This window comes from Pseudorasbora parva, chromosome 8, assembly GCF_024679245.1.
Source record: "Pseudorasbora parva isolate DD20220531a chromosome 8, ASM2467924v1, whole genome shotgun sequence".
In the NCBI taxonomy this organism is placed as follows: Eukaryota; Metazoa; Chordata; class Actinopteri; order Cypriniformes; family Gobionidae; genus Pseudorasbora; species Pseudorasbora parva.
The window spans coordinates 6,793,938-6,818,558 of NC_090179.1; the positions used below are offsets into that span (position 1 = coordinate 6,793,938).

The 24,621-nt window shown below is 41.7% G+C and overlaps 1 protein-coding gene across 7 annotated transcripts in view; it reads right to left on the bottom strand.

The window, feature by feature from the left end:
• The window catches only part of dock10 (dedicator of cytokinesis 10), a 213,338-nt gene that overhangs the window by 8,603 nt on the left and 180,114 nt on the right, over positions 1-24,621 (bottom strand). For 6 of the 7 annotated variants that reach the window (XM_067450021.1, XM_067450016.1, XM_067450015.1 and 3 more), the window contains 12 exons: positions 23,292-23,429; positions 16,407-16,589; positions 16,091-16,201; positions 14,659-14,874; positions 12,967-13,024; positions 11,969-12,067; positions 8,310-8,416; positions 8,105-8,227; positions 7,909-8,022; positions 3,820-3,966; positions 3,526-3,736; positions 1,544-1,734 (listed from right to left, as the gene is read on the bottom strand). In XM_067450021.1, the coding sequence (XP_067306122.1) occupies positions 1,544-1,734; positions 3,526-3,736; positions 3,820-3,966; positions 7,909-8,022; positions 8,105-8,227; positions 8,310-8,416; positions 11,969-12,067; positions 12,967-13,024; positions 14,659-14,874; positions 16,091-16,201; positions 16,407-16,589; positions 23,292-23,429 (1,698 nt within the window). The remainder of the gene's footprint in view (positions 1-1,543; positions 1,735-3,525; positions 3,737-3,819; positions 3,967-7,908; positions 8,023-8,104; positions 8,228-8,309; positions 8,417-11,968; positions 12,068-12,966; positions 13,025-14,658; positions 14,875-16,090; positions 16,202-16,406; positions 16,590-23,291; positions 23,430-24,621) is intronic. The other variant, XM_067450018.1, reaches the window with a different exon arrangement.

Here is a 24,621-nt window from a genome sequence, read left to right on the forward strand (position 1 = left end):
CCGGTCGGTGTTCATATGGGAACCACCAGCAGGGTGTTAAAGTAACACTGAAGCAGTGTTAGAGTTAATAAGATACTTAAGTGATTAATTGAGTGATGATTGTTTGATTATTAATGACACCTGATGATAATGAGCAGAATCACTGAAGGAAAGATGGTGCCGTTTTCTTGAAATGTTTGGTCACCATTATGGAGATCAGTGTTTCCTTTAGTTGGCCAGTTTGACTCTTAGGGGTCAGTTTGTGATTTAAGCAATTGTGTTTTTTAAAACACTTAGTTTGTTGTGAAGGCAACAATATTGCTTTCATCATCATAAAGCAAAATGTTTTCTTAATGTCTCATTAATCAAAACTGTTTTTTTTTTTGTTAATTGATAAACTTCACCAACAATACTTTCTTGTAACTAATAAAACAGTCTGATATATATATATATTTATTAATAAATGGTGTTACTTATTTTAGATCCGCACAAATCAAGAATCAGCATATGAATCTCAACAATGGTGACATACTTGCATGCTGGGAGCCATGATTTTTATACTGTAGTGGCTCCCAGAATGCATTGCAGCATGAAAGCATGTCACCGTTGTAGAGATTCATTCGCTGATTCTTGATGTTTCTGTGTTTGGATAAAGATTATTTTTCAGAATGTTTGATCTGTGGTGAGGAAGCACTTGAATATAATCTATTAAGCGTTAACTAATTAGAGCCAGGGATGAGTATAATCAATATTTTTTTATGATGAACCAAGGTTTATCATCTGATAATCTTTGGTTAAACTTATTTTGTAACTAACTGTGTTTTGATAAACACTGTTACACAAATTGATATCAGAAGCCAAGAGGCAAACTGGCCAACTAAAGGAAACACTGATCTCCATAATGGTGACCAAACATTTCAAGAAAACGGCACCATCTTTCCTTCAGTGATTCTGCTCATTATCATCAGGTGTCATTAATAATCAAACAATCATCACTCAATTAATCACTTAAGTATCTTATTAACTCTAACACTGCTTCAGTGTTACTTTAACACCCTGCTGGTGGTTCCCATATGAACACCGACCGGTGTTAATTCAACACCGGGGAATTTACATGTAGAAATTAGAACACACAACTTATTCATAACTTTAAGGCTAACACAGTCATACTTAAAGCTAAAAAACTTCAGTGGGCCTTTATATTGCATCAATTCACAGAATTTCAATTCGGCCAACTGAAAAATGTAGATGTGACCAGTCACTAGAAAAATTTCAATTGGAGACCTGAATTATTCTAATTTTTTTTACAGTGTAATGTCATCTATCTATCTATCTATCTATCTATCTATCTATCTATCTATCTATCTATCTATCTATCTATCTATCTATCTATCTATCTATCTATCTATCTATCTATCTATCTATCTATCCATCCATCCATCCATCCATCCATCCATCCATCCATCCATCCATCCATCCATCCATCCATCCATCCATCCATCCATCCATCTATCTATCATCTACCACTGACACTAATGCCTTATGAGCACATATAGTAACTCACCTTAACACTGACACTGCCCTGTAGTTTGAGCTGGAGGCGGATCATGTCCACCTCCTCCATGTTGCAGAGCTGATTGAGTTCAGACACTTTACGGCTCATCTCGTCTATCGCCACCTCGATAGGGTTCATCTCTGTGCTTTGCTGCTCCACCACCTCTATACGCTTCTTCAAGAAGGGAAAACTAGAGCTTGCTGCAGAAGGAGATGCGAGAGGGTTTATAAGAAGGTGTTTCGGAGAGGTGCACGGCAAGCATTTTATGGGCAGCGTTGGGTAAGTTACTTTAAAAACCCATCAATCTTACAATTACTAATCAATTACTAGCTACGAATTACATTTTCAACAGTCTAAATTAATTACTGCACTGTAAAAAAATTATTTAGAAAAAAAGTTACCTGGTTGCCTTAAAAATTTACTTAATTGAAATTGAAACTGAGTTAATACAATTAATTTTTTTTGAGATTCGACAACCTTTATTAAAATATTATTAAAAGTTTTTTTAAGCATATTGGGTAATTGTGTGTGTTTTATTTCTGATGATGTAGTGAAACACGGCAAATAGTGCTATTTACATGATTTATCACATTTTTTATGTGGTTCAGATACAAAAATATTTTGAGTTTCTATTTGTTAAACCCATTTCCTTCATTGTATCAACTCAAATGTTTAATTTCAATAAACTCAAAATTTTAAGGCAACCAGGTTACTTACTTTTTTAAGTTAAACCAACAAAAACCAACCAATTTTTTTTTACAGTGTGTACTAACTACTCTCTCTAAAAATAATTCCTAAATACTTTCTAAATCCCATATCAACCTCGACCTGTTAAACAATACGAAGATAGACATTTTAATTTTAATTTGGTCAAATAAACTGCATTAATAATTTTATTATAGGTTACATTAATATAGCATGAGACGTTAAATGTTTATGTTAAATCCACTATTGTTTAATATAGAATTGTTCTATAGTCTTTAATGCCTCTATATCAGTAGTAACTGCAACTTATATGACAAAAAAAACTATTAAGATTAAGCCCTTACTTTACTTTTTTAAGGGAAAAGTAATTAAATGACAGCAATTAATTACTTAGTTATGAATTACACCCCACACTGACTACGGGTCTTTTCAGTCTCTAACTTAAACATCAACTCTTTTTCTGTGACGCTATGTTTTGTTGTCTAATTCTGTAAAAAAATAAAAAATAACACAAATTAGCTATCATACTGTATTGTCTTTCTATTATATTAAAGTAGGATTTTCCTACTCAGTATTTTTTGTCTACACTATAAAAAAAATATTTTTTAAAAAAGTTACCTGGTTGCCTTAAAATTTTGAGTTCATTGAAATAAAAAATGTGAGTTAATACAATGACATTTTTTTGAGAATCGACAAACTTTATTAAAATATTATTAAAAGATTTTGTATTATAAAAGTGTATTTTGTAATTGTGTGTGTTTTATTTGTGATGAAGCAGCCAAATTGTGCTATTTTCATGATTTATCAAAAAAAAAAAAAAAGATGTGGTTCAGATACAATAATATTTAGAGTTTCTATTTATTGAACTAATTACCTTCATTGTATCAACTCAAATTTTAAATTTCAATAAACTCAATTTTAAGGCAACCAGGTTACTTACTATTTTAAGTTAAACTAACTTTTTTTTTTTTTTACAGTGTAGTTTTCCAGTACATAAAAAAAGAATATTAAATCATTTACTGGAGAGGCAAAATTACTCAAAATATTAATTCTTGTTCTCTTGGGGTGGAAAAATCATTAAAATAAAGTAGATTAATGTATAAAACATGACAAATATCTAATATCGACTCTGAGTTCTTGTCATCTTTTATTACCATTTTCTAAACTATAGCAAACAAACTGTGATAATGTGAGAAATGTTGAAGGTGTCTGAATAAATTTAGGTTTGACTGAATATAAGTGGCTTCATTTTGGCTCCATTTGGAGGTTGATTTTAAGTGCCTCACTGGTCAGGATGGTTTTTCTTTTGCACTGTTCCTCCACGTCTCCATGTTTTTTTCCAGAGAGAGTGAAGGGCGTCTCAAAGACAAAGCGGCTGATGTTGTGATGGCGCTCAAAGTCGGTCTTCTTCTCCAGCTGCTCCTTTTCATTAAAATAAGGCACTACATATGTCACCTGAATGTAGGCAAATCTGGGGTCCAGGTCTTTAGGATTCACCTGTGAAGAACACACCTGAACTTTAAAAAAAAAGGTCATCCTCGGTACTATAAAAGTCAGATTTAGGAGCCAGCAGGATGCACCTTGTTTGAGTCTTGGATCATCTTGACGTTGTCGGCTCCAAACTTGTCTGAGTAGAGTTTGAGGAGTCTTTGAGAAATCTCTGACAGTCCGGTGAGCTTCGGCTCCTTATAGATAAACTCCTTGCTCTCCTCCTCCTCAAAGAAGCCCTGTCGAACACAACACTGCACATGACCTAAAGATCTCGAGGAAGCCCGATTTGAGACCGGTGTTAAAGTGAACACAACACGCTGTTAAAACGACAGCAGTGTTTGACAAAGCACAATGAACTCAACTTTTAATGAAGGTTAACATCACATTTAGATGTCTCTGTCTGAAACACAATTGCATTAACCTGAAAGCATTCACTCAGCACTCACAATGTACATATAAATGCTCAGGATTAGAAGTCAGGGTTCATTTCAGGAGAAGTGTGGTAAATGCATCAAACCATGTGTGACATATGCCACACACATTATTAGCATGTAGGGAGAGATTAAGGTGTGTTAAACCGTGGAAGGGGGAGAGCAGAACAACTTAAATGAACCAAAGATGAGAAAACTTACCACTGCCTGATATATACAACACACAGGAGAGAATAGAAAAGTGTTTAAATGAACTGATTTCTGAGATAAGCCCTGGGGAAAATCATTTTGGTTCCTTCTATGGCCAGTAAATATATGGATTAATAAAACTTGACATGTACTAGTCATGCTTATTTCAATCCCTTTTCCCATTATGTTCCACATCAATTTGTATTTATTTGCTCATTAAATTTCTCCCCTATGACCATTTTAAAGTCTATTGAGGTTTAAAGGCGTATTCATACCGAGATTTGTTGCAACGCGTGTCCACCGACTAACTGAAAATGTTTACTGTACGGAGAGACTGTTGCTGAACTTTGGTGGCACTAAGGCCGGGGACACACTGCAAGCGTGTCGTGAGCGTCTCGGCTGCGTGGCGTGTCCGTTTTTATTTCGGCTCCCATGTTAACCGGTTAGCGCTTGCATACTGCCTGCGTCAGCCGCGCGGCTCGAAAACGCGTGCATGCTTCAAATAGAAGAGACGCCTATTTTTCACGCGACACGCGAGCGTGTTGGAAGCGTTTCTAGGCAAAACAGCATAGGAAAAGATGTGCATATGCCATTTTGACACGAATACATATTAATAAATAACATTTTCATGTTAGAAACTCTTTAGGTTAACATTAATGCAGATATAGGACTAATTGTAATAATAAAAAACTACATAATTATCGATTTTGAAATATTAAACCTGTCAATACAGAACGAAATATTCTGTAGCCTATTTTGCCATCAATACCATATATATGTATGGTCAATAGGCTACTGCCGACGTTGTCTTTGCTGTATCAATAGGCAATATATTTATATTTAACATGAAGTATAGGGCTTCCCAGCAGCAGCAGCGCCGCGTCAGACACGCTTCTGGTGTGCAAAGACAGAGAAAACGCCAGGCAGCCGCCCCGCGACTGACACGCAGCAGAAACGCCACGCTTGCAGTGTCTCCGGCCTAAAGCTATTTTCTAGAACTAGCAAAGGAATAGAAAATTGGTATACTGCTCGGTTCATGAACCCATTCTGCGCAGGCAAAACCTCTTGAAATGTTCTTCTTGAAAATCGGTTTAGAGTATACCGCTGTACAGATGTAAAAATGTTTTTATAGCTGATAAAACAAAGATTATTGGAGTGCGTTTAACAAGAAAATGCTATTTTAGTCTTTTAAGGTTATGTAACTTGTTATTTGCTATTATTTAAAAAATAATAATAATTTGGATATTTTTGAGCTTGTCCACTTTCAACCACTTCCAGAGGCAGTCAAATAAGCATTCAACTGGATTGCTTTCGTAGTGTAAACGCTCATGTGGTTGAATACATTCAAATAGCCAGAAAAGACCATCTCCTCTCTGCCATAGTTGCCAAGTCCGCAGGTTACACGTGACTTTGGGCTTCTTTTTTGGCAAGTCACGTTACAAATCTCGAGTCACGGGTTGCGTTTTTTTGGGCTTCTTTTAAAAAAATGTGGTTGCTTGTTAGGAAAATATGCCAAGCAACTTTGTTTCTTTTCATTTATGGTCACTGTTTTGTCCAATGCATCGCCTGACACGTCTTCTCACAGCTAATGGCTCAATAGTTGGGAACACTGCTCTCTGCCCACTGATCTAAGGTATGTTATGGTATCTTTTCCATTTGCTTCCTTTCCGCGAAAACGATGTAGGGTGTGACAAGATGTCACACGAGACACAGTCAAAACGTATGTTAATACCAGGTGGAAATAGGGCCTTAGTAAGGCCTTAATTCTCAATTACCTATGGCAAGCTTTAGAGCGTTTGTTAAAACTCAATGAGCTCATGGGCAAGAGAGATGCTGCCTTGGTGTGTCCCGGGCTTTAAGGAGGAGTTGAGGTGAAGGAGAGATCTTGAGAGAGTTTTAGGCCAGTTTCATTTTCAGGGTGGATTTACTCGAGTAAGTGCTAGATAATGGAGGCTCCACCTCATGTCATTGCCAAAACTTTGCTATATCTGGGACATACAAAGTGCATGTGGACCTGTTTGGCTCCTTCGAACCCACTCACTATGCAGACATAGATATGCATTCGCTACGAATAAAGTTAAAAAAGTTAAATCATGTCATAAAGTTAAAATTCCCAAATTAAAATAATACTAATACTAAATAAAAGGTATTAATGTACTTCCTAATACTTCAGGATCGGAATTGGGAACCAGTGGCTTGAGGTAACAACTGCACATTCACACTTTTTTTTTTAAATATTAAAGGGGGTGGGGGGGGGGTGAAACACTCAGTTTCAGTCAATCTCATGTCAATCTTGAGTACCTATAGAGTAGTATTGCATCCTTCATATCTCTGAAAAGTCTTTAGTTTTATTATATTTATAAAAGAAATATAGACTGTACCGAGTCTTTCCGGAAAAAAACGAGCGCCTGGAGGCGTATCGTGTGGGCGGAGCTAAAGAATGACGATCGCGAACAAAGCGGTGACGTCCTGAAGCGTGGAGAAACCCATGGCTATCGATCAGATTCAGCTAATACAGATAATGATCCAGAATCAGATCCGGAGGCTGAAATAAATTGAACAGGAGGAACAGCAGCAGCAGGACGTCCGTCTCTGTGTTATGGACTGGATTTAGTGGCCTGTCAACATTTGTGTGTGTTTACTCGCACTTTATGAGGACATGATTCGGTTTATGGACTATTGTATGCGACTAAACCTTAGCAGTAGCAAGCAAAACGGTTTTGCACGTCAGACTAGTGTAACGTTATACAGAGAACAGCAATGGAGTAACCGTTAGCGCATTTGAATGACGAAGCACGCGATCGTGCCGTTTACTGATGTTTACTCACGCGACGATAGCCGACAGCACAGACATTTGAAGCAGTTTTACTCACCGGCTGCTTCCAAAGCAGGACCGAACCTTTATCGCTGGGACCGCTCCGTCAAAAACACACTTCTTTGGTATGATTTGGTGAAGTCCTGACAGCAGTGACCGTGGAGATCCACTTTGAGACGCGACTGAAGCGATGTTGTGAAGCTTCCCGTCATTTCTGCGTTCAAATCGGTTCAAATGCAGCGCTGCCTTCCCAGAATGCTGTGCTGAAGCGTTGAAGTCGCTCGACGTCACCCATAGGAATAAAGTGGAGCGCGGCGCGGACTATAACGACAGAAGTGTTCACGGACGACTGGATCTGCAGCTGAGAGACTGTTTACGGGCGTGCATTTCCTCTCTCGCTCTAGTCACGCGCGCGCGCCCTACCGGGAGAAGAGCCCGTATGGCCCATACAAGGACCTTCCGATCTATTAACGTCAAGCCGACCCATACTCGAAAAAAACTCTCCGAAACTTGTGAGATATTGGAGTGTTTACTATAAATTATTTATCTGTGGACTTCATTAATTTAAAATAATAATAATATACCCTTACTCCCTATCCAATCAATTCCCGAATGATGAAATCAAGCCCCACCCTACAGTTTTTCTCATTTCAGAGGCCGTTTCACTCGGATATACGTCACAATAAGGAGAAAAAGATGATCTCAACTTCCGTTTCATGCCGATTTCATGCCGAGTGTCTCACCTGTCCGTAGAAAGCCACACGATAGTACCGACCAAACAGACGTTTCTCTGAGTTCACGACCTCGGTCACCTTCAGGTATGAGCGATGAATGTCATAGTACAGCTCCGATAACCGCTATTTGAAACACACACACACACAGTTGATAAACATTTTCCCTCATGTTTTATTTTTTAAAGTCAACCCATAGACTAAGTACCTTGAAATCTCGTCTCTTCTCAAAGACCGCTATAACAGGTTTGTTGATCTCTGCAATGAGCTCGTATCTCTCAGACTTCCAAAGGTAATCCACGCACATCTCTAACTGCTCCACCAGTGTGTCCTACAGAACAGAGAGATCCTTCAGTGTCTATGGGAGACATTTAAACTATTATTCCTGTGAAATGTGTCATGTGAGAATGCACCTCTGTGTAAGGAGTGTCCTGAGTGCCAGCGTCTTCTTTCATTGCTCCCTCTTCTTTAACATTAGGAGAGATATTCATGAAGGCGGCCCAGCCCATACTGAATAATGCTGCAGTTTAATACACAAACACAGGTTATTAAATCATCCATCGGTTTATGCATTCACCCATCAGTCCTTCCCATTACTCAGTTATCAATTCCTCAGTATTCACTCATCCATTTATCTTCCATCCATGCATTCACATCCAATCATCCACCCGCTTTACTCTCTCTGTTAAATCATACAGCAACTGTCTTTGCATTGTGATAATATCACCATTTGTGGCACATTACGTTTGTGTCTTCAAGCAGGATTTGCTTGAATCATGAAAACATTAGGTGAGCTGGAAACAGGAAGTGCTTGTGGACACTTTCATTCACATTCACTTTTGTTTTTTACTTTTTAGAGGGTGACAGGTGCCTTGCACAAGAACAAACATTCAGGAAGACCTCTTTGGAAAAAATTGAACAAATTAAAAACACTAAAAAACAACAAAAACCTTTACAAATATACCTGATTATAGCTGATTGACATTACCTTACTGAGAGCAACAAGCCCATTCCTAGAGTTTAACAAGTTTGGCAATACTATTTGGAGCCGCCGTATTTTATAAGGATAAATGTTCACTCTGTTTACACTTGCTTCCTGTAGTTTCTTTAATAAAAATAAATAAAACAAGCAAAGGCTGCCTTTAGTGTTTTTTGCAGTGTTAAGAGCCTGACTGAAACATGTACCTTCATAAACAGCAAAAAGGATTCTTCTGTTAAAATATATAAACATCCTTTGAATAGGATGAATTAAGTTAATAATCAACATAACATACGATACAATACATTAACAGGCATAACTAAGATATTTTACCTGAACTTTTTAGGGAATTTGTTATTTGCCACAATTGCCTTTAGTTTGCTTATTTTCTGTAAAGCTACTATGAAAGCAATCTACCATCGAAACAATGTTAATTGTTAATGAATTATTAAAACAATGTTACTTTTTACTGCACTGAATCAACATCATGTTTGAACCCGCAATTAATGTTAAAATGTAATCCAAAAATCAATTGTAATGTCATTGAATCAATGTTGGTTCAACATCATGCTCGCACTCTCAGAAAATAATAATAAAATAAAATAAATAATAAAATAAACACAACAACTACAACTGACCTAAAGCCACACAGCCTGAAATCAATTGAAGATGAATATCTCAAGGTCTGAGCAGAAGCTCTTTTTGAGAATTAACAGATGTGGATGTTTTATTGAAACTGTTTGGTCACCATTATGGTGATCAGTGTTTCCTTTAGTCGGGCACTTTGACTCTTGGCTTGTTATGTAAGTTTGTAACCGTGTTTATGAGAACATCATTTGTTGCAAAGGAAGCCAGAAACAAAGATGAACAGGTGATATAGATTTCAGCATCAGCTCGTCTTATCCTTGACTAAAAGTGGCTTCTTTCGTGCCCCAGTCATTCTGAATTTTGACTTTCAAACACATTGCAGACTAAACATTTTAAAACCTAAACCTAATACATTTTCTAAAAGAACTTCAGCAGAGATCTTGAGGTATTTGTTGTCTTTTATCTTCAGCTGATTACAGGCTGTGTTGTAGTTCTTGTGTTTCATTTTCTGAGAATGCAGGCATGATGTTGAAAATTGTAACTGATTCAATTTCATTACCTTTTTTTTGGGGGGGGGGGGGGCAATTTATGATGATTAAAAAATCAACATAAATTGCGGGTTCAAACATGATGTTGATTCAATGCAGTTAAAGGTGACATACCTGTAGTATAAAATGTAGACCAGTTAACACAAAAAGAAACAACACCGTACAGACAGCGATTCATGTGGAGTGACTGAGAACTGTTCCTTGTAGCCGAACCTTCCTATGTGAACACGCTCCCAAAGGGAAGCAGGAAAAGTTGATGGGAACAAATGGAGACCAGAAGAAATGAGCATTAAATTAACTGAATTCAACCAGTCGTTCCCAATCCTCCAATCAGCTTCTGTGGATAACTGTTTTTGTTGGCCTTTTTTCTTCCAAAATTAGCATTTAACTTAAAGGGTCATGAAACCCCAAAACACTTTTTTTGAGATGTAAACAGATATGTATAGGCTGCACATCATTGAAAACACTAAGGGTACTCATTAATGGTACTCATATGTGAAAATAGTTATTTTTGCATTTTTCAGAGCGATTTCTGTCTTCCGGTTTGAAAAGCTTAGTCGGGGCAACGTCACAAATGCTGACGTCGGCACGGCCTTTTCGGCCCAAGTATGGGCTGCTGGGCACATGCTGACGTCGACCGCTCCGAGCGATTCTCGATATATATTCATGACATAAAGCTCATTCAGTCCAATCCCTGCGCTGTAGTATGCATACAAGATAATTTAGTTAATATGCATGAGACAGTCACTTCTGTCAGGCTCGTCTCCCATCATTATTGTAGAGATATGGTGGGGAAGTTTTGGAAGCAGCGTGCGGAAAAGTCACAGAGGAAAGCTAGGCGTTGTGCTGATACGAAATAACGTAAAGGGCGCCGAGCGAGCTGTAACCGGCGCCGTCTGTGGAAGCCTTTGCTACAAAGGCTCGGTAAAGTAAAATTCACCTGAGGAATCGCACACCGAACCTGCAAGCGTTGACCATCTAATTTACGTCAGGAGTGCAAAATAACCAATCTGTAATCTGTAGGCTAATGAACAAAAGCCACGTCCTCTCCGTTTTATTTGTCGTCACAGCCATGCACTAAACCGCATGTGTTCGGGCTCTTAGTGAAACAGCGTGCTGCATATTTGGACAAATATAGATTTAGCTGCCGAGTGATAGACAGCGCGGATCGTCACGGCACCCCAGCGCGCGTCGCTCTGCTTCAGATGCGCGGTCGAGACTGAAGCCTCAAACCCCTTCGCTTTTACCCCGATCTAGAATTACACATCTCTATCACATCGCATGTTGGGTGGTTCACGCTCTCTTATCACGTCGGCGCGTTGTTCATCTTGCCAAACAGCGTGCATATTTGGACAAATATAGTTTTATCACGTTTGCAAAATATTTCGTCATGCAGAATAACATTTATTTTCATTTCTCACTGAATTATGCTGGTTTGAAGAGCTGAATGATTTGCGATCTCTGCTGCACGCCACTCATAGCTCTCTCATTCGCTGTACTCATCCCTCATTTAATCTCACTGTGGTAAACAATGCCAACGTGAACCAAGAACATGTCTCAGAACCGCTGTAACTGCTGCTGTTGGTATGGCTAATCTTAATGCACCTACTGACACTCCCCTATTTATGCAAACATTCCCTCTTTCCACACAATACCATCCCACCTTTTCACAGTCGACCACTCCCCTTTTAACAAGCTTTTTCAAATCGAAGGTGTGAAAAAACACAGCTGCAGCAGGGCGGTTTCATGACCCTTTAACAATAATTTAACGTTGTTTCGATGGTGGCTTGCAATCTGTGATAATATGTACTGTGAAAAGTGCTACACAAACAAAACTGTCTTATCATGTATGCTCAGGCTATAATCAATCAACGTTTTAGTTTAGACAGTATGACACATTGGGACCCCCGATGGGGTAAAGAATGCTGCAGGTCGGGGCAGGCGGAGGTGCACTCACATTCTCCATCTTGGGGAGTTAGTAAGGGGCTACAGTTAATTACACAGGCTCCCTCTTTGCTCACACTTGAGATCCGACCCTTCTCAGACTTCCAGTAACCTGTGATTGCAGAGTAGCATCAGGTTTAACACAGGTTTACTTGCAACCTAGGGCTGGGCAGTGTGACAATATATGCCATGCATAGTGTGTCAGTCGGAAGAAATTTGGGTAACACTTTATTTAACTAGTTGCTTATTATCATGCATATTACTAGGATATTGTCTGTTTATTAGTAATTATAAAGCACATATTAATGCCTTATTCTTCATTATTCTACATCGCTTAATCCTACCCAATACCTAAACTTAAATGCTACAAAAACTACCTTACTAACTATTAATAAGCAGTAAATTAGGAGTTTATTGAGGCAGAAGTCGTAGTTAATAGTGAATATGGGTTCCCCATACTAAAGTGTTACCGAAATTTGCTATACTGTTAGGAATGACGCAATGATAAGGATTAGCATTTGTAAAATTTCCATTCACTGAATTATCCAAAAACAAAAAAAGCCATTAACTGAATTTCCAACTATATTGTGATTTATGCTGTTACCATAATATTCAATCATACTGTAGTCATATTGTAATAGGACTTTGGTCAAACTGCCCACCCCTATTTCAAACTCAGAACAAAGGCGAGTGCTCCAGCCATGCATCTAATATAAACATGCAAAAGCCAGACAAACGGCCAGAACCAGAGCAAAGATAATGCATCCAATGACAAGGCCACAAAAACTCACAGCATAAGGAATAAAGCAAGTGGCAGGAAGCAGCTAGGAGCATTGTTCATTCATTATGAAGTACAGCACTGGAAAAAAACAACAATAACTGAGCAGCAATGGTCAAGGAGCAGGTCAAAAGAAAGCTCAATTATTTAAGCAGTTTGCAAACAAACAAAACACTGAGAAACTGTCAGATGGACATTAGCAGGCATCCCTTAAACAGAGCTGAGCTGCTCACCTCTCCTCCTCAGAGACTCCGCTATAAGGGCTGAGATGTGGATATAGCACATGGCCGCCTGAAGTGGACAAGGAAAAGAGGTCAGAATTACATTAGCATAAACTTTCTCATAAGAAAGTTCGATAACACTTTATTTTAAGGTTCAGTTATTAACTAGTTGCTTATTAGCATGCATATTACTATGATATTGGCTGTTCTTTAGTACTTAGAAAGCACATTATGCCTTATTCTGCATGACCTTATTCTACATCTCTTAATCCTAAATTTCAACTTCCAGTTGTCTGCTTTAATTAATCATTAGGTTTATAAAGGTATCATTATGTTATGACTTTACTTGTTGGGGCACATTAACTAATTCAAAATTAATTCAAAAGCAAAAAATGCTCTTCTTACTCAGTATTTTTGTCTTGTTTCTAGTCAAAACATCTAACAATTCTTAAAACAAGAAGTATTTACTAGACAAGCAAAATAAATTGTCTTGTTTTGGGGAAAAAATACTCAAAATGAAGATTAAAATAAGCAAAATAATCCGCCAATGAGGTAAGAAAAATAATCTTAATTCAAACAGAAAACTAGATTATTTTGCCCAATTGGCAGATTATTTATCTTATTTTGTTTCAGTAACACTTTATTTTAAGGTTCAGTTATTAACTATTAACTAGCTGCTTATTATCATGCATATTACTAGGATATTGTCTATTTATTAGTAATTATAAAGCACATATTAATGCCTTATTCTGCATTATTCTACATCCCTTAAAGGGTTACTTCAGCGATTAGCATATGGCTTTGTATCAGTAGAAACCCTGGAGTATATTCAAATGATTGTGCTTTCCCCCCTCATATCTCCCTAAGACAAGAGATTTATGCATTTTATTTCTGGAAAAATTCCTCCTATGATGCAAATTGACGATTTTTGCATCATAGGAGGAATGTTTGCCCAAAGGCTAAAGACTACAGCCAGCAGAGGGAGCCATTTCCTCATGTTTTGAACTCGCACATGAGGATGGGAGATCACACTCAGCTTGCAGGGAAAGCTCAGCTCAGCTACAGGCACTCATTTAAACGGAGCTATGGTGTGCAATGTAAGTCTTTTAACTTCTCAAATTAATTTCTATGAAAGTTAAGCTTGCAAAGGCATGAACTGAAACACGCCAGACTGAACTCGCGTTGTGAATGTATGCCCTGAGTGTAGTCGCGATTACCTCAGCTCTCATCACTCCTGCAGTTAGTGCTCAGTGCGGTGAGACTCGCGCGGTGACTCACTCATTATATTGAACAGACACGTTCAGTTTTTAATTGTAGTGTCTTCTCTAACTCAGTCACTGTAATCAAGTAGGTGGCTTTGGGAATGGCCTCATAGGGCAGCGAAGCATTCTGAGAATTGTAGTCTTTCATCCCCATGAGACAAAAATACATTTTCTGTCTTTTCTCAGTCTAGAAGACACCAAATTCAAAAATAATTTCACATTTCTACTACATTGATGACCCAGTTTAAATACAGATTCATCTTCCCAGCGCTGAAGTACCCCTTTAATCCTACGCAATACCTAAACTTAAATGCTACAAAAACGACCTTACTACTATTACCTTATTAACTATTACTATTATATTATTGAGGCAAAAGTTAATAGTGAATATGTGTCCGCCATACTAAAGTGTTACCAAAAGTTCATATAGACTCATTTTGACCTCAGATAGGTCTCCATTTCTAACATGGATCTTGGCCATGCTTTCTAGCCAGGTGCGTCTGAGCTCAGGTGTGCTGGCGTAGGAGTTGGCGAGACTGTACTGCAGGTCCACCAACATTTCCGGGTCCTTTTCGTGCTCTTTCATTTGGGAGGTGGCCATTAGGACAGTGCGTATCCTCTTGGTTAGGTCCTTCACCTCAGCCGGGAATGTTGTGTTCTGGGAGAAAGCAAAATATCCATTGTTTAATGGTATAATTTGGTAACAATACAGTGCTAGGTATCTTCTATGACTAAAAATCTCCTCTGATGTTGCTCTCAAATCTTGAATGAATACGTTTAAATATGGCTCCTCAAGGTGTGTTTATGTCAGTGACATCAAACTTCACTGACTTCAAACCTAGCGGTGCCATATTTAAATAAATATAAATACAGACCCAGCAGGCACAGTACGTCAATGTGATGTCAGCAAAGACATTGGACTCCAACTAATCTAACATCAGCCATTTTGGTTATAAATTAAGTCGAGTTGACGTCTAAACCCAACGTTTGGTTGTTTAATGTCAAGCTCTAACGTCAGACAGATGTTGAATTTTGGTTGGAATAAGCACTGCATTGTAAAAAAAAAAAAAAAAAAAAGGGTGAAATGTATGAGCAGAGGAGGATTAAACAGCTCCACACACAGCATTACTAGCTTCATGCATTACTAACCAGACTGACTTTATTTCTGTCAGAAAACAAAGAAAAAAAGAGCTTCTGTAGACGTCTGATAGAAATAAAGTCAGTCTGGTTAGTAATAAGGGAAGCTGGTAATAAGTGTACTTTTTATGGGGAAAGAATATAGTACATTCATTGTTGGGGTAGCTACTCTGAAACTAGTTTGACAAGCTACAACATAAGTTAAAGAAGGTTACATACAGTCAAGCCACCCTCCTGAAAAGTAGTTAGCTACACTACAAGTTGCTATTAAAAAGTAGCTACCTAGATTTAAATAAACAGCACACACACATTGTTAAATATAAAAAATAAAGGATTCCTCTCTGGAGAAGCATTTAGTCTTTCTGCTCACAAATTCCTCCATGTAAATAGCGAATCCACCATCGAGCAACTGGCTTTTAAAGGGAAAGGGAGATGAGACTCTTATTGGTTTATTGCACGTTACGCCCAACACATACCCATGACTAGGCACAACCCTTTTGGACGATGCGCCTGGCGTGTCGCCTGTTTTTTCTCCGTTGTTAAACTAGCTGAAGTGGATTCGGACACACCCTAAGTGCACCTGTGACATGAGCCTCAGACCATTCGCTCAGAGTGTTAAAGTAGGGCTCTCAGTGTACAGTGTCAAATCTGTTTGATTCTGTGGGTTTTCTGTTCTGTTTGATGGCGCAGACATTACACACTGCAGCTTTAAAGTGTTATTTTTGTGAAACTCTCACTTTAAGTGGCGTGTCTCCATTGGCGAAGTTGTTGATGATGGCCAGAGACTGCTGGAAGCGTGAGCCACCGATACCTGCATCAGCGATCAGCTGACTCACAGCTTTAATCACCTGCATGAGGAGAGAGGAAAGGGTCCATATAGATTTCTTAATGTAAGAATCTTTTTTATATTTTGACAAGAAACAAGAAAAAAATACGTAAGAAAAGCATTTTTTGCAGTGCAGCCAGTAAGCCATTTCACATTTTGAGCTGTCAGTTGTCTGATCACATTTATCTACACAAATGGACACACATACCCAAATAACAGAAGATTACCTGCAGGTGTGAGCGGACGATACACTTGCCCTTGGTGAACTCAAAGTTCCTCCTCATGAGGAAGTAGAGCAGCGCGGCGGCTTCGGTCTGTGTGGAGCTGGAGCGATGGCTACAGCACTTCAGGATCTCATAACACAGGCTGCCGCACAGATCCGCTTTACCCTGGAAAAACGTGGACGGGAACTGCAGAGGAAGAGCATGTGAAAAGCAGAGATCAGCACGGGTTTAGTTTGATTAGGATTATATTTAAAGAAAATGTAGATTTCCAGCAGCAGGATTGAGCACCATGGGTTCAAAACTACAACGTTTGTCTGCAAAATGTGGTCAGTTTTACATTCTGTGCACAGGGTCCCAAACGTGTGAATACATGTTCTTCAAATGGGCGAACTTTTGGACTAGTTTGTACACTGTAAAAAAAATAAAAAATAATATAAGTTACCTGGTTGCCTTAAAATTTTCAGAGTTAATACAATGAACATTTTTGAGAATCGACAACCTTTATTCAAATATTATTATTTTGTAAGCATATTGGGCAATTGGGTTTTATTTGTGATGATGCAGTGAAACATGCCAAATTGTGGTATTTTTATGATTTATCAATTTTTTATGTGGTTCAGATACAATAATATTTTGAGTTTCTATTTTTTAAACCAATTTCTAAAATCAAATTTTTAATTTCAATAAACTCAAAATTTTAAGGCAACCAGGTTACTTACTTTAAGTCGGTCACTTCGACGTATGTCGGAAGGACCGACGAATTGGGATCACTTCTGGGAGCCCCTATCAGCTTCGAGATATAGAGAACGGGCCAATGAACATTGGCGTGCGTGCTTTGCATATCGCACCCCGCCCCCGCGACACGGGTATAAAGCAGAAGCGATCGCCACGCACTGTTGTCATTCACTTCAGAGCTGAATGGCGTTGATGAAGCATCTGACTGCCTGTCATTCAGCGAGAGAGAGAGAGAGAGAGAGAGAGAGAGAGAGAGAGAGAGAGAGAGAGAGAGAGAGAGAGAGAGAGAGAGAGAGAGAGAGAGAGAGAGAGAGAGAGAGAGAAAGAGTGTGCCGGGGGAAATCGCTCGTGTTGGCCAGACGGCACAAAACAGCGCGACCGCGATCTCACTGCTGCTGAGAGAGCTACTGTTTTAACAGCAAAAGAGAAACTAAGCAATTTGCACTACACACACATACAACACACAGTTGGTTCGGTGGGCGTGTTCCATACTGGTAAGCGCAGATACAGGCTGCACTATTCTCCTGTATTTCTGCCGTGGTCGATCCCAGCACTAAAAGAGCGGATTTACTCACAAAAAGAGCTACACGGGTGATGTTGCGGCTTTTTCAAGATGGCATTCCACCTGTGCGTTTCTCGATGCGGTGGTTCCCTGTCGCCCGCTGACGGTCACAAACGCTGTATCACGTTTCTGGGCTTAGAGCACGCTGAGGCGGCATTTGTGGATAGCTCATGTTCTCACTGCAGGAACATGACTATCTCGGCGCTTAGGTCGAAACTCACCTACCTCCAGGAGGGTGGAGTCCCCCTACCCATAGCTGGATTTAAGTCTATTCCTGCCCAGCAGAATAGGCCTGCTTCGACGGATGGTTGGGGCGACCTGAGGATTACGTTTAGGGCAAACCTGTAGAGCAATCCTCTACGGGACCCTATTCCCTCACAAGCGCCGCAACCGGTGGTGCTTCCGGAGGATTCCGTCGTCTCCTCTCATGGGCGTTCGATATTGTCCTTTGGGGCACCCACGGACGAACAGATGTCGATCGCTGCATCGGAGGGGGAGTTTCATTCCTCGGAGGATGAAGATTCGGCTGTACTGCCTCCCTTTGGGAGAGTGGCAACGGTAGAGTCGGACCCCGAGTTGACGGCTAGGCTTTCCCGGGCCGCCGAAAAGGTCGGCTTGAGTGGAACCCTCCACCACGTCCCGAACCTTCTAGGTTGGATGATTGGTTTCTCGGGGCGGGCCTTGTCCCGCCCTGATGTCTTTCGACCCGTCTCCGGCGCAATAATTCCGATCTTTCATGTATTCATACTCTTGTGTAATCGACGCCCCATCCTAAATAAACCCGTCTCTTCCGGGATACCCTGAAATTTTGGATATTCCGATCTAATATGATTTCTGACCTGTAAGGTTGCCAGAATAATAATCATACACGGTGTGTTAATAGGCCAGAGGAGAACTGGCACCCCGACTGAGTCTGGTTTCTCCCAAGGTTTATTTTTCTCCATCATGCCCTGATGGAGTTTTGGTTCCTTGCCACTGTCACCTTTGGCTTGGCTTGCTCAGTTGGGGACACTAACATTATGATTAAAGTTATTCAACTAATTATAGAATTAAATAAAACCTAATTCATAAATTTTGTTTGTATAAACTATAATACTGATCTGCCAACATTGTTGCTATATGATAAATTAAAATAAGCTGATAACATCACTGTTTTCTCCAGTACGACTGTACAGCCAAATCTAATTTTGTTGCAATATTATCCTGTTTGACACTGTGAAGCTGCTTTGACACAATCGTGATTGTAAAAGCGCTATATAAATAAAGTTGATTGATTGATTGATCTTTCTTCCCGGAGGTGCATGAGGAGCTTACTAGGTCGTGGAAAACACCATTTAGTGCCCGAGGGCGACCTGGTGGCTCCTCCCTCCTCACTACCCTTGACGACGGGCAAGCCAGGGGTTATGAAGGTCTCCCACCGGTGGAATGGGCATTCACGATGCAACTGTGTCCGGCGGCCGCTTCTAACTGGCATGGGGAACCGAAGCTCCCGTCCAAGGTCTGTAGAGTCTCTTCCGGTCTGACCGCGAGGGCCCACATGTCTTGTGGCCAGGCTGCGACTGCCCTGCATGCCATGGCGCTGCTTCAGGTGCACCAGGCCCAGGCACAGGCACTCATGGACATGCACAAGGGTAGTCCTGGGTAGTCTATGCACAAGGGTAGTACGGACCTCGCCCGGAGGGCGACGAAAATCGCCGCCCGTGCTATTGGCCAGGCAATGTCCACCTTGGTGGTCCAGGAGCGGCATCTCTGGCTCAACCTGAGGCTCAATAGGCGATATGAGGGAGACTGATAAGACCTGGTTCCTGGACTCCCCTATTTCGTCGGCCGGGTTGTTTGGCGACGCGGTCAAGATATCTGTTTAACATCTGTTCCTCCACTGGCCCCAGAACTACACAAAAAAGAGCAGTTTCCAAAATCTCTGTGTGCCAAAAGAGCGCGCTTGGTGGTGTTCGACGCTCCCATGACTTGTCACCCTCAAGCGCCTCTCCAATCGCCAGGAGCGGAAGCAGGTAAGTGTTGCCACGCGCACGCAGACCCCGCCACGGACTGCCACCATGCCGTCCGGTACAGGTCCCTGCTGGCGAAGGACGCAATCGAGCCTGTCCCTCCAACCGATATGAAGACCGGCTTTCACAGCCCGTACTTCATTGTACATCAGAATGCTAACGCAGAAACGCATCTTCAGGTGCATCCGTCCCCAAGATTGGTTTGCAGCTATCGATCTGAGGGACGTATACTTTCATGTCTTGATTCTCCCTCGACACAGACCTTTTATATGCTTTGCGTTTGACTGACGAGCATATCAGTACAAAGTCCTACCCTTCGGGGGTTCCCTGTCGCCAGGTGCCTTCACGAAAGTCGCGGAGGCGGCCATTGCTCCCATGAGAGAGCGTGGTGTTCGCATCCCCAACTACCTCGACGACCGGCTGATCCTTGCCCAGTCGCAAGAGCAGTTGTGCGAACACAGGGACATGGTGCTCAGGCACTTCAGCCAGTTGGGTCTTCGGGTCAACTGGAAAAAGAGCAAACTCTGCCCCACGCAGAGGATCTCTTTTCTCGGGATGGAGCTGGATTCGGTTGCCCAGACAGTGCGCCTCACCGAGGAGCACATCCAGTCGGTGTTGAACTGCTTGAATTTGTTCAAACGCAGGACAGTGGTCCCACTGAAACAATTTCAGAGGCTCCAGGGGCATATGGCATCCGTAGCGGTGATCACGCTGCTTGGATTACTCCATATGAGACCGCTTCAACGCTGGCTACACGACCGAGTCTCGAGGTGGCCGTGGCACAGCGGGTCCCTCGGTGTCTCAGTTACACCGAGGTGCCGCTAAACCTTCAGCCTGTGGTCGGACCCTTTATTTCTATGGGCGGGGTGCCCCTAGAACAGGTATCCAGGCATGCGATTGTCTCAACTGCAATGGCATATCAACTGCCTGGAGTTGTTAGCAGTTTGTCTTGCCCTGGGCCGCTTCAAGACGCCGCTTCAGGGCAAGCACGTTCTAGTCCGTATGGACAGCACTGTGGCTGTTGCGTACATCAACAATCAAGGTGGTCTCCCATCGCATGTCACAACTCCCCCGCCACCTCCTGCTATGGAGTCAGAAGCATCTGAGGTTGCTTGGTGCCACTCACATTCCGGGCCTGCTCAATCGTGCGGCCGACGAGCTCTTACGACAGCCAGTGCTCCCGGGAGAGTGGATACTCCATCCCCAGGTGGTCCAGCTGATTTGGAGCCGCTTCAAGGCCGCACAGGTAGACCTGTTTGCCGCCCCGGACACAGCCCATTGCCAGTGGTTTAATTCCCTGACCGAGGGGATGCCCTGGCGCACAGCTGAACCCGGGGCCTAGGCAAATATGCGTTCCCCCCAGTGAGCCTTCTTGCACAGACATTGTGCAAGGTCAGGGAGGACGAGGAGCCGGTCCTGTTGGTAGCTCCGGATTGGCCCAACAGGACGTGGTTCCCGGAACTAGTGCTCCTCGCGACAGCACCTCCTTGGCCCATTCCTCTGAGGAAGGACCTCCTGACTCAGAGACGGGGCACCCTCTGGCACCCTACATCCGCTAGAGCGCCCTCTACGAGGCACCTCTATGCATTGAAGTGGAACCTGTTCGTCGACTGGTGCTCCTCATCGAGAAGACCCCCGAAGATGTTCGGTCAGGGCCGTGCTTTCCTTCCTGCAAGATGGGTTGGAGAGAAGGCTGTCTCCCTCCACCCTCAAGGTGTACGTTGCCGCAATCACTGCTAATCTCGATCTGGTAGAAGGTAAGTCCTTGGGGAAGCACGACCTGATCTTCAGGTTCCTGAGGGGGGCGAGGAGGTTAAATCCGCCTCGCCCTCCCTCTATACCCTCTTGGGACCTGTCTCTGGTGCTGGCCGCACTGCAGAGACCTCCCTTTGAGCCTTTGCAGTCAGCGGAGTTGAAGGTTCCCACCACTCCCTTCCGGGACCAGGTGGTGAGCCAGCAAGCGCTGCCTTCGGAGGAGGCAGACCCAGCCCTGGCTTTTCTCTGTCCCGTACGAGCCCTTCGGACTTACGTGGACAGAACGCAAAGCTTTAGGACCTCAAAGCAGCTCTTCATCTGTTACGGAGGCCAGCAGAAGGGAAAAGCTGTCTCTAAGCAGAGGACGGCCCACTGGATAGTGGATGCCATCATCTTGGCGTATGAATCCCAAGACGTGCCCTGTCTGCTCAGGATTAGAGCCCACTCCACCAGGGGTGTAGCCTCTTCCTGGGCGCTGGCTCGTGGCGCCTCGCTGACAGATATTTGTAGAGCTGCGGGCTGGGCGACACCCAACATGTTCACTAGATTCTATAGCCTACGTGTAGAGCCGTTATCTTCCCGTGTACTCACTTCTCATAGTCGGTAGCACCGGAGTGACCGTTCTAGTGTCGGCTTGCTGCGCCACTCCCTTCCTTATGGAACGGATACGTGTGCTTATATGCTCCAGTCGAGTTCCCCAGATTAGCGAACCCTGTCGAGTCCTCCGCAACCCGCGGCAGTCAGACGTGGCGGAGCGTCTGACGCCAGGTCTAACACTCGTATGCATTGGTGGAACTTGTGTTAGGCTGGGTTCCATATGTTGTGACCCCCACGGCGGTCCCATATGTGTATTTTCCATGGTACGGCTCCCTACGGCGAGCCTGTGTCTTTCCCTCGGCAGAGCCCGTTCTGCCGTCTCATTGCGGTGTTGTTCCCCCGCCTAAAGAGGGCCGGGGTCACCCCTGGGACTTCCGTATGTTATACTGCCAATGGCCAGTCCATATGTGTACTCTCCACATGGCAACTCCCTCTGGGGTAATGTGGCTTCCGCAGATATGCAAAGCATGCACGCCAATGTTCATTGGCCCATTTTCTATATCTCGAAGCTGATAGGGGCTCCCAGAATTGATCCCAATTCATTGGTCCTTCTGAAGTACATCTCCGTTCCCTCCTTCAGGGAATGAGGGTTACATACGTAACCGAGACGTTTTTTTTACAGATCAAAAATCAATGGGTGCAAACGATTGAATATGTACAGGTTTCTGTCTCATTATCATAAAATATCAATAACCACAGAATGATTTTGCATTCCTATCTGAAATTAAAATCTATTAGCATCATTGTAAATAGTTGGCAAAAATCTAAGCTATCTAATCAAATACTTCAAAGCTCAAGGTTAAATCAGAATATATATTTTAGCTGCTAAAAATATTTAGGCTAATACAGCTCAGGAAAATATATTTTTCCAGAGCTGTATAGCTACACTGGGGTTTGTGATTTATGTTCAAGGGGGGAAAAAAACTGTGTTTTTCACAAATCACACCCCGCTTATGACAGCAGGGTTATTTAGATAAGTGGTTCCCAACCCTGGTCCTGTAGCCTTTTAATAAATAAGAGATGGGGTGATGGTGCTGCTTTGTCAAGCTAACACTCCAGGTGAAGATAATGTAGAAATGACATGTGCGCCCTTCAATTGTGTCCCAAATGGCTACATTATGGGACACAATTACATAACATTAAGTGCTCTACCCTTCAATAATTCCTTGTATCTGCCACTGGTGATAAAAACAAATCCATATTTGAACATGTGCAGAGAAAGGGTTTAACCTTCTGGATATAGAGGCGCAGGGCAGTGAAAACGTGTCTGAGGGTGGTGGTGGACTGGTTGATCTGGAAGAACAGCAGGTAAGTGTCAAACACTTTTTTCATCAAAGAGTTTTGCCCTTCATCGTGCTGCAACTGTTTCTGAAGAAGAGAAGGTAGCAGGAGTTAGTCATCTTTGAGGAGACACACCATGTGTCCACCAGATGGCAACGTCATGCCTTTACAATCAAAATCTACAGTCACAGAATGGCTGCATCACATAATAAATGGGCTGTAAAATCGATTAATCGCCTCTAGCATAAATGTCTGTGTTTACATAATATTTGTGTGTGTATATGTACAGTATACACAAAGATAAATATATATTTAAACACACATCTATTATGTAAACACAGATTTTAGACCGCTATGTCATTTTTTGTTGTTGTAATATCTGAGTTTTGACTAAACCTTTGTTTTGGAGCTCATTGTTTGACATTGTTCCACACAAACAAAAACAAAAACAGCTTGAACAAATCTTGAAAAACATGTTTGAAAATATTGAGTTCTTCAAAAAAGTAATTCTTTTTTTTTTTTTGAGGGTTACATCACCTGGCAATTTTCTTAAAGGGATAGTCTTAAAGAGATAGTTCACCCAAAATTTTTAATTATCCCACGATTTACTCACTCTCAAAGCCATCCTTGTGTAGCATATTCTTCTTTCAGACGAATACAATCAGAGTTATATTAAAAAAATATCCAAGCTTTATAATGGCAGTTGTTACGTCCAAGGACGTATTGATATTTGTTTCTTCCACAATGAGAGTTTTTGGAGTATTTGTTCTTCTCTCTCTCTCTCTCTCTCTCTCTCTGTCTTTCTCCCTTCCTGTGTTTTCTTGCCCGATAGGTAAATGGTTACCACCTGTTCATTCATCTAATCTGGGAGTTGCCTACGCCCTGATTGGTGCGTGTCCTGAGGAGTCCACTATAAAGCTGCAGAGAGTACCGGGGAAACAGAGAGAGACATGCGGCGGTTGAGGCTGATCCGGTTCCCCAAACCCAGACCAGAGAGAGAGCTTAGTGCGCTCATTGTTGTTAATGTGGAATATGGAATGAGTGTTATAGTGTTAACAAGTTGGTGTCTGTTATAATTAATTAAGATGTTATGGGTAACGTAGGGTGGAGGATACCTAATATCTTTTCTCCTGTTTAATGTTTAGTTAGGGAGTGAGGGAAGTTATTTGTTGTTTCGTTCATTTTTTCTTTAACGTAGGTAATTTAATAATTAATTTCTTTTAGGTAGAGGAATTTTTGTTTTCTTTTGTTTAGGCCCTCCTCCCGAGGTAAAGTTTGT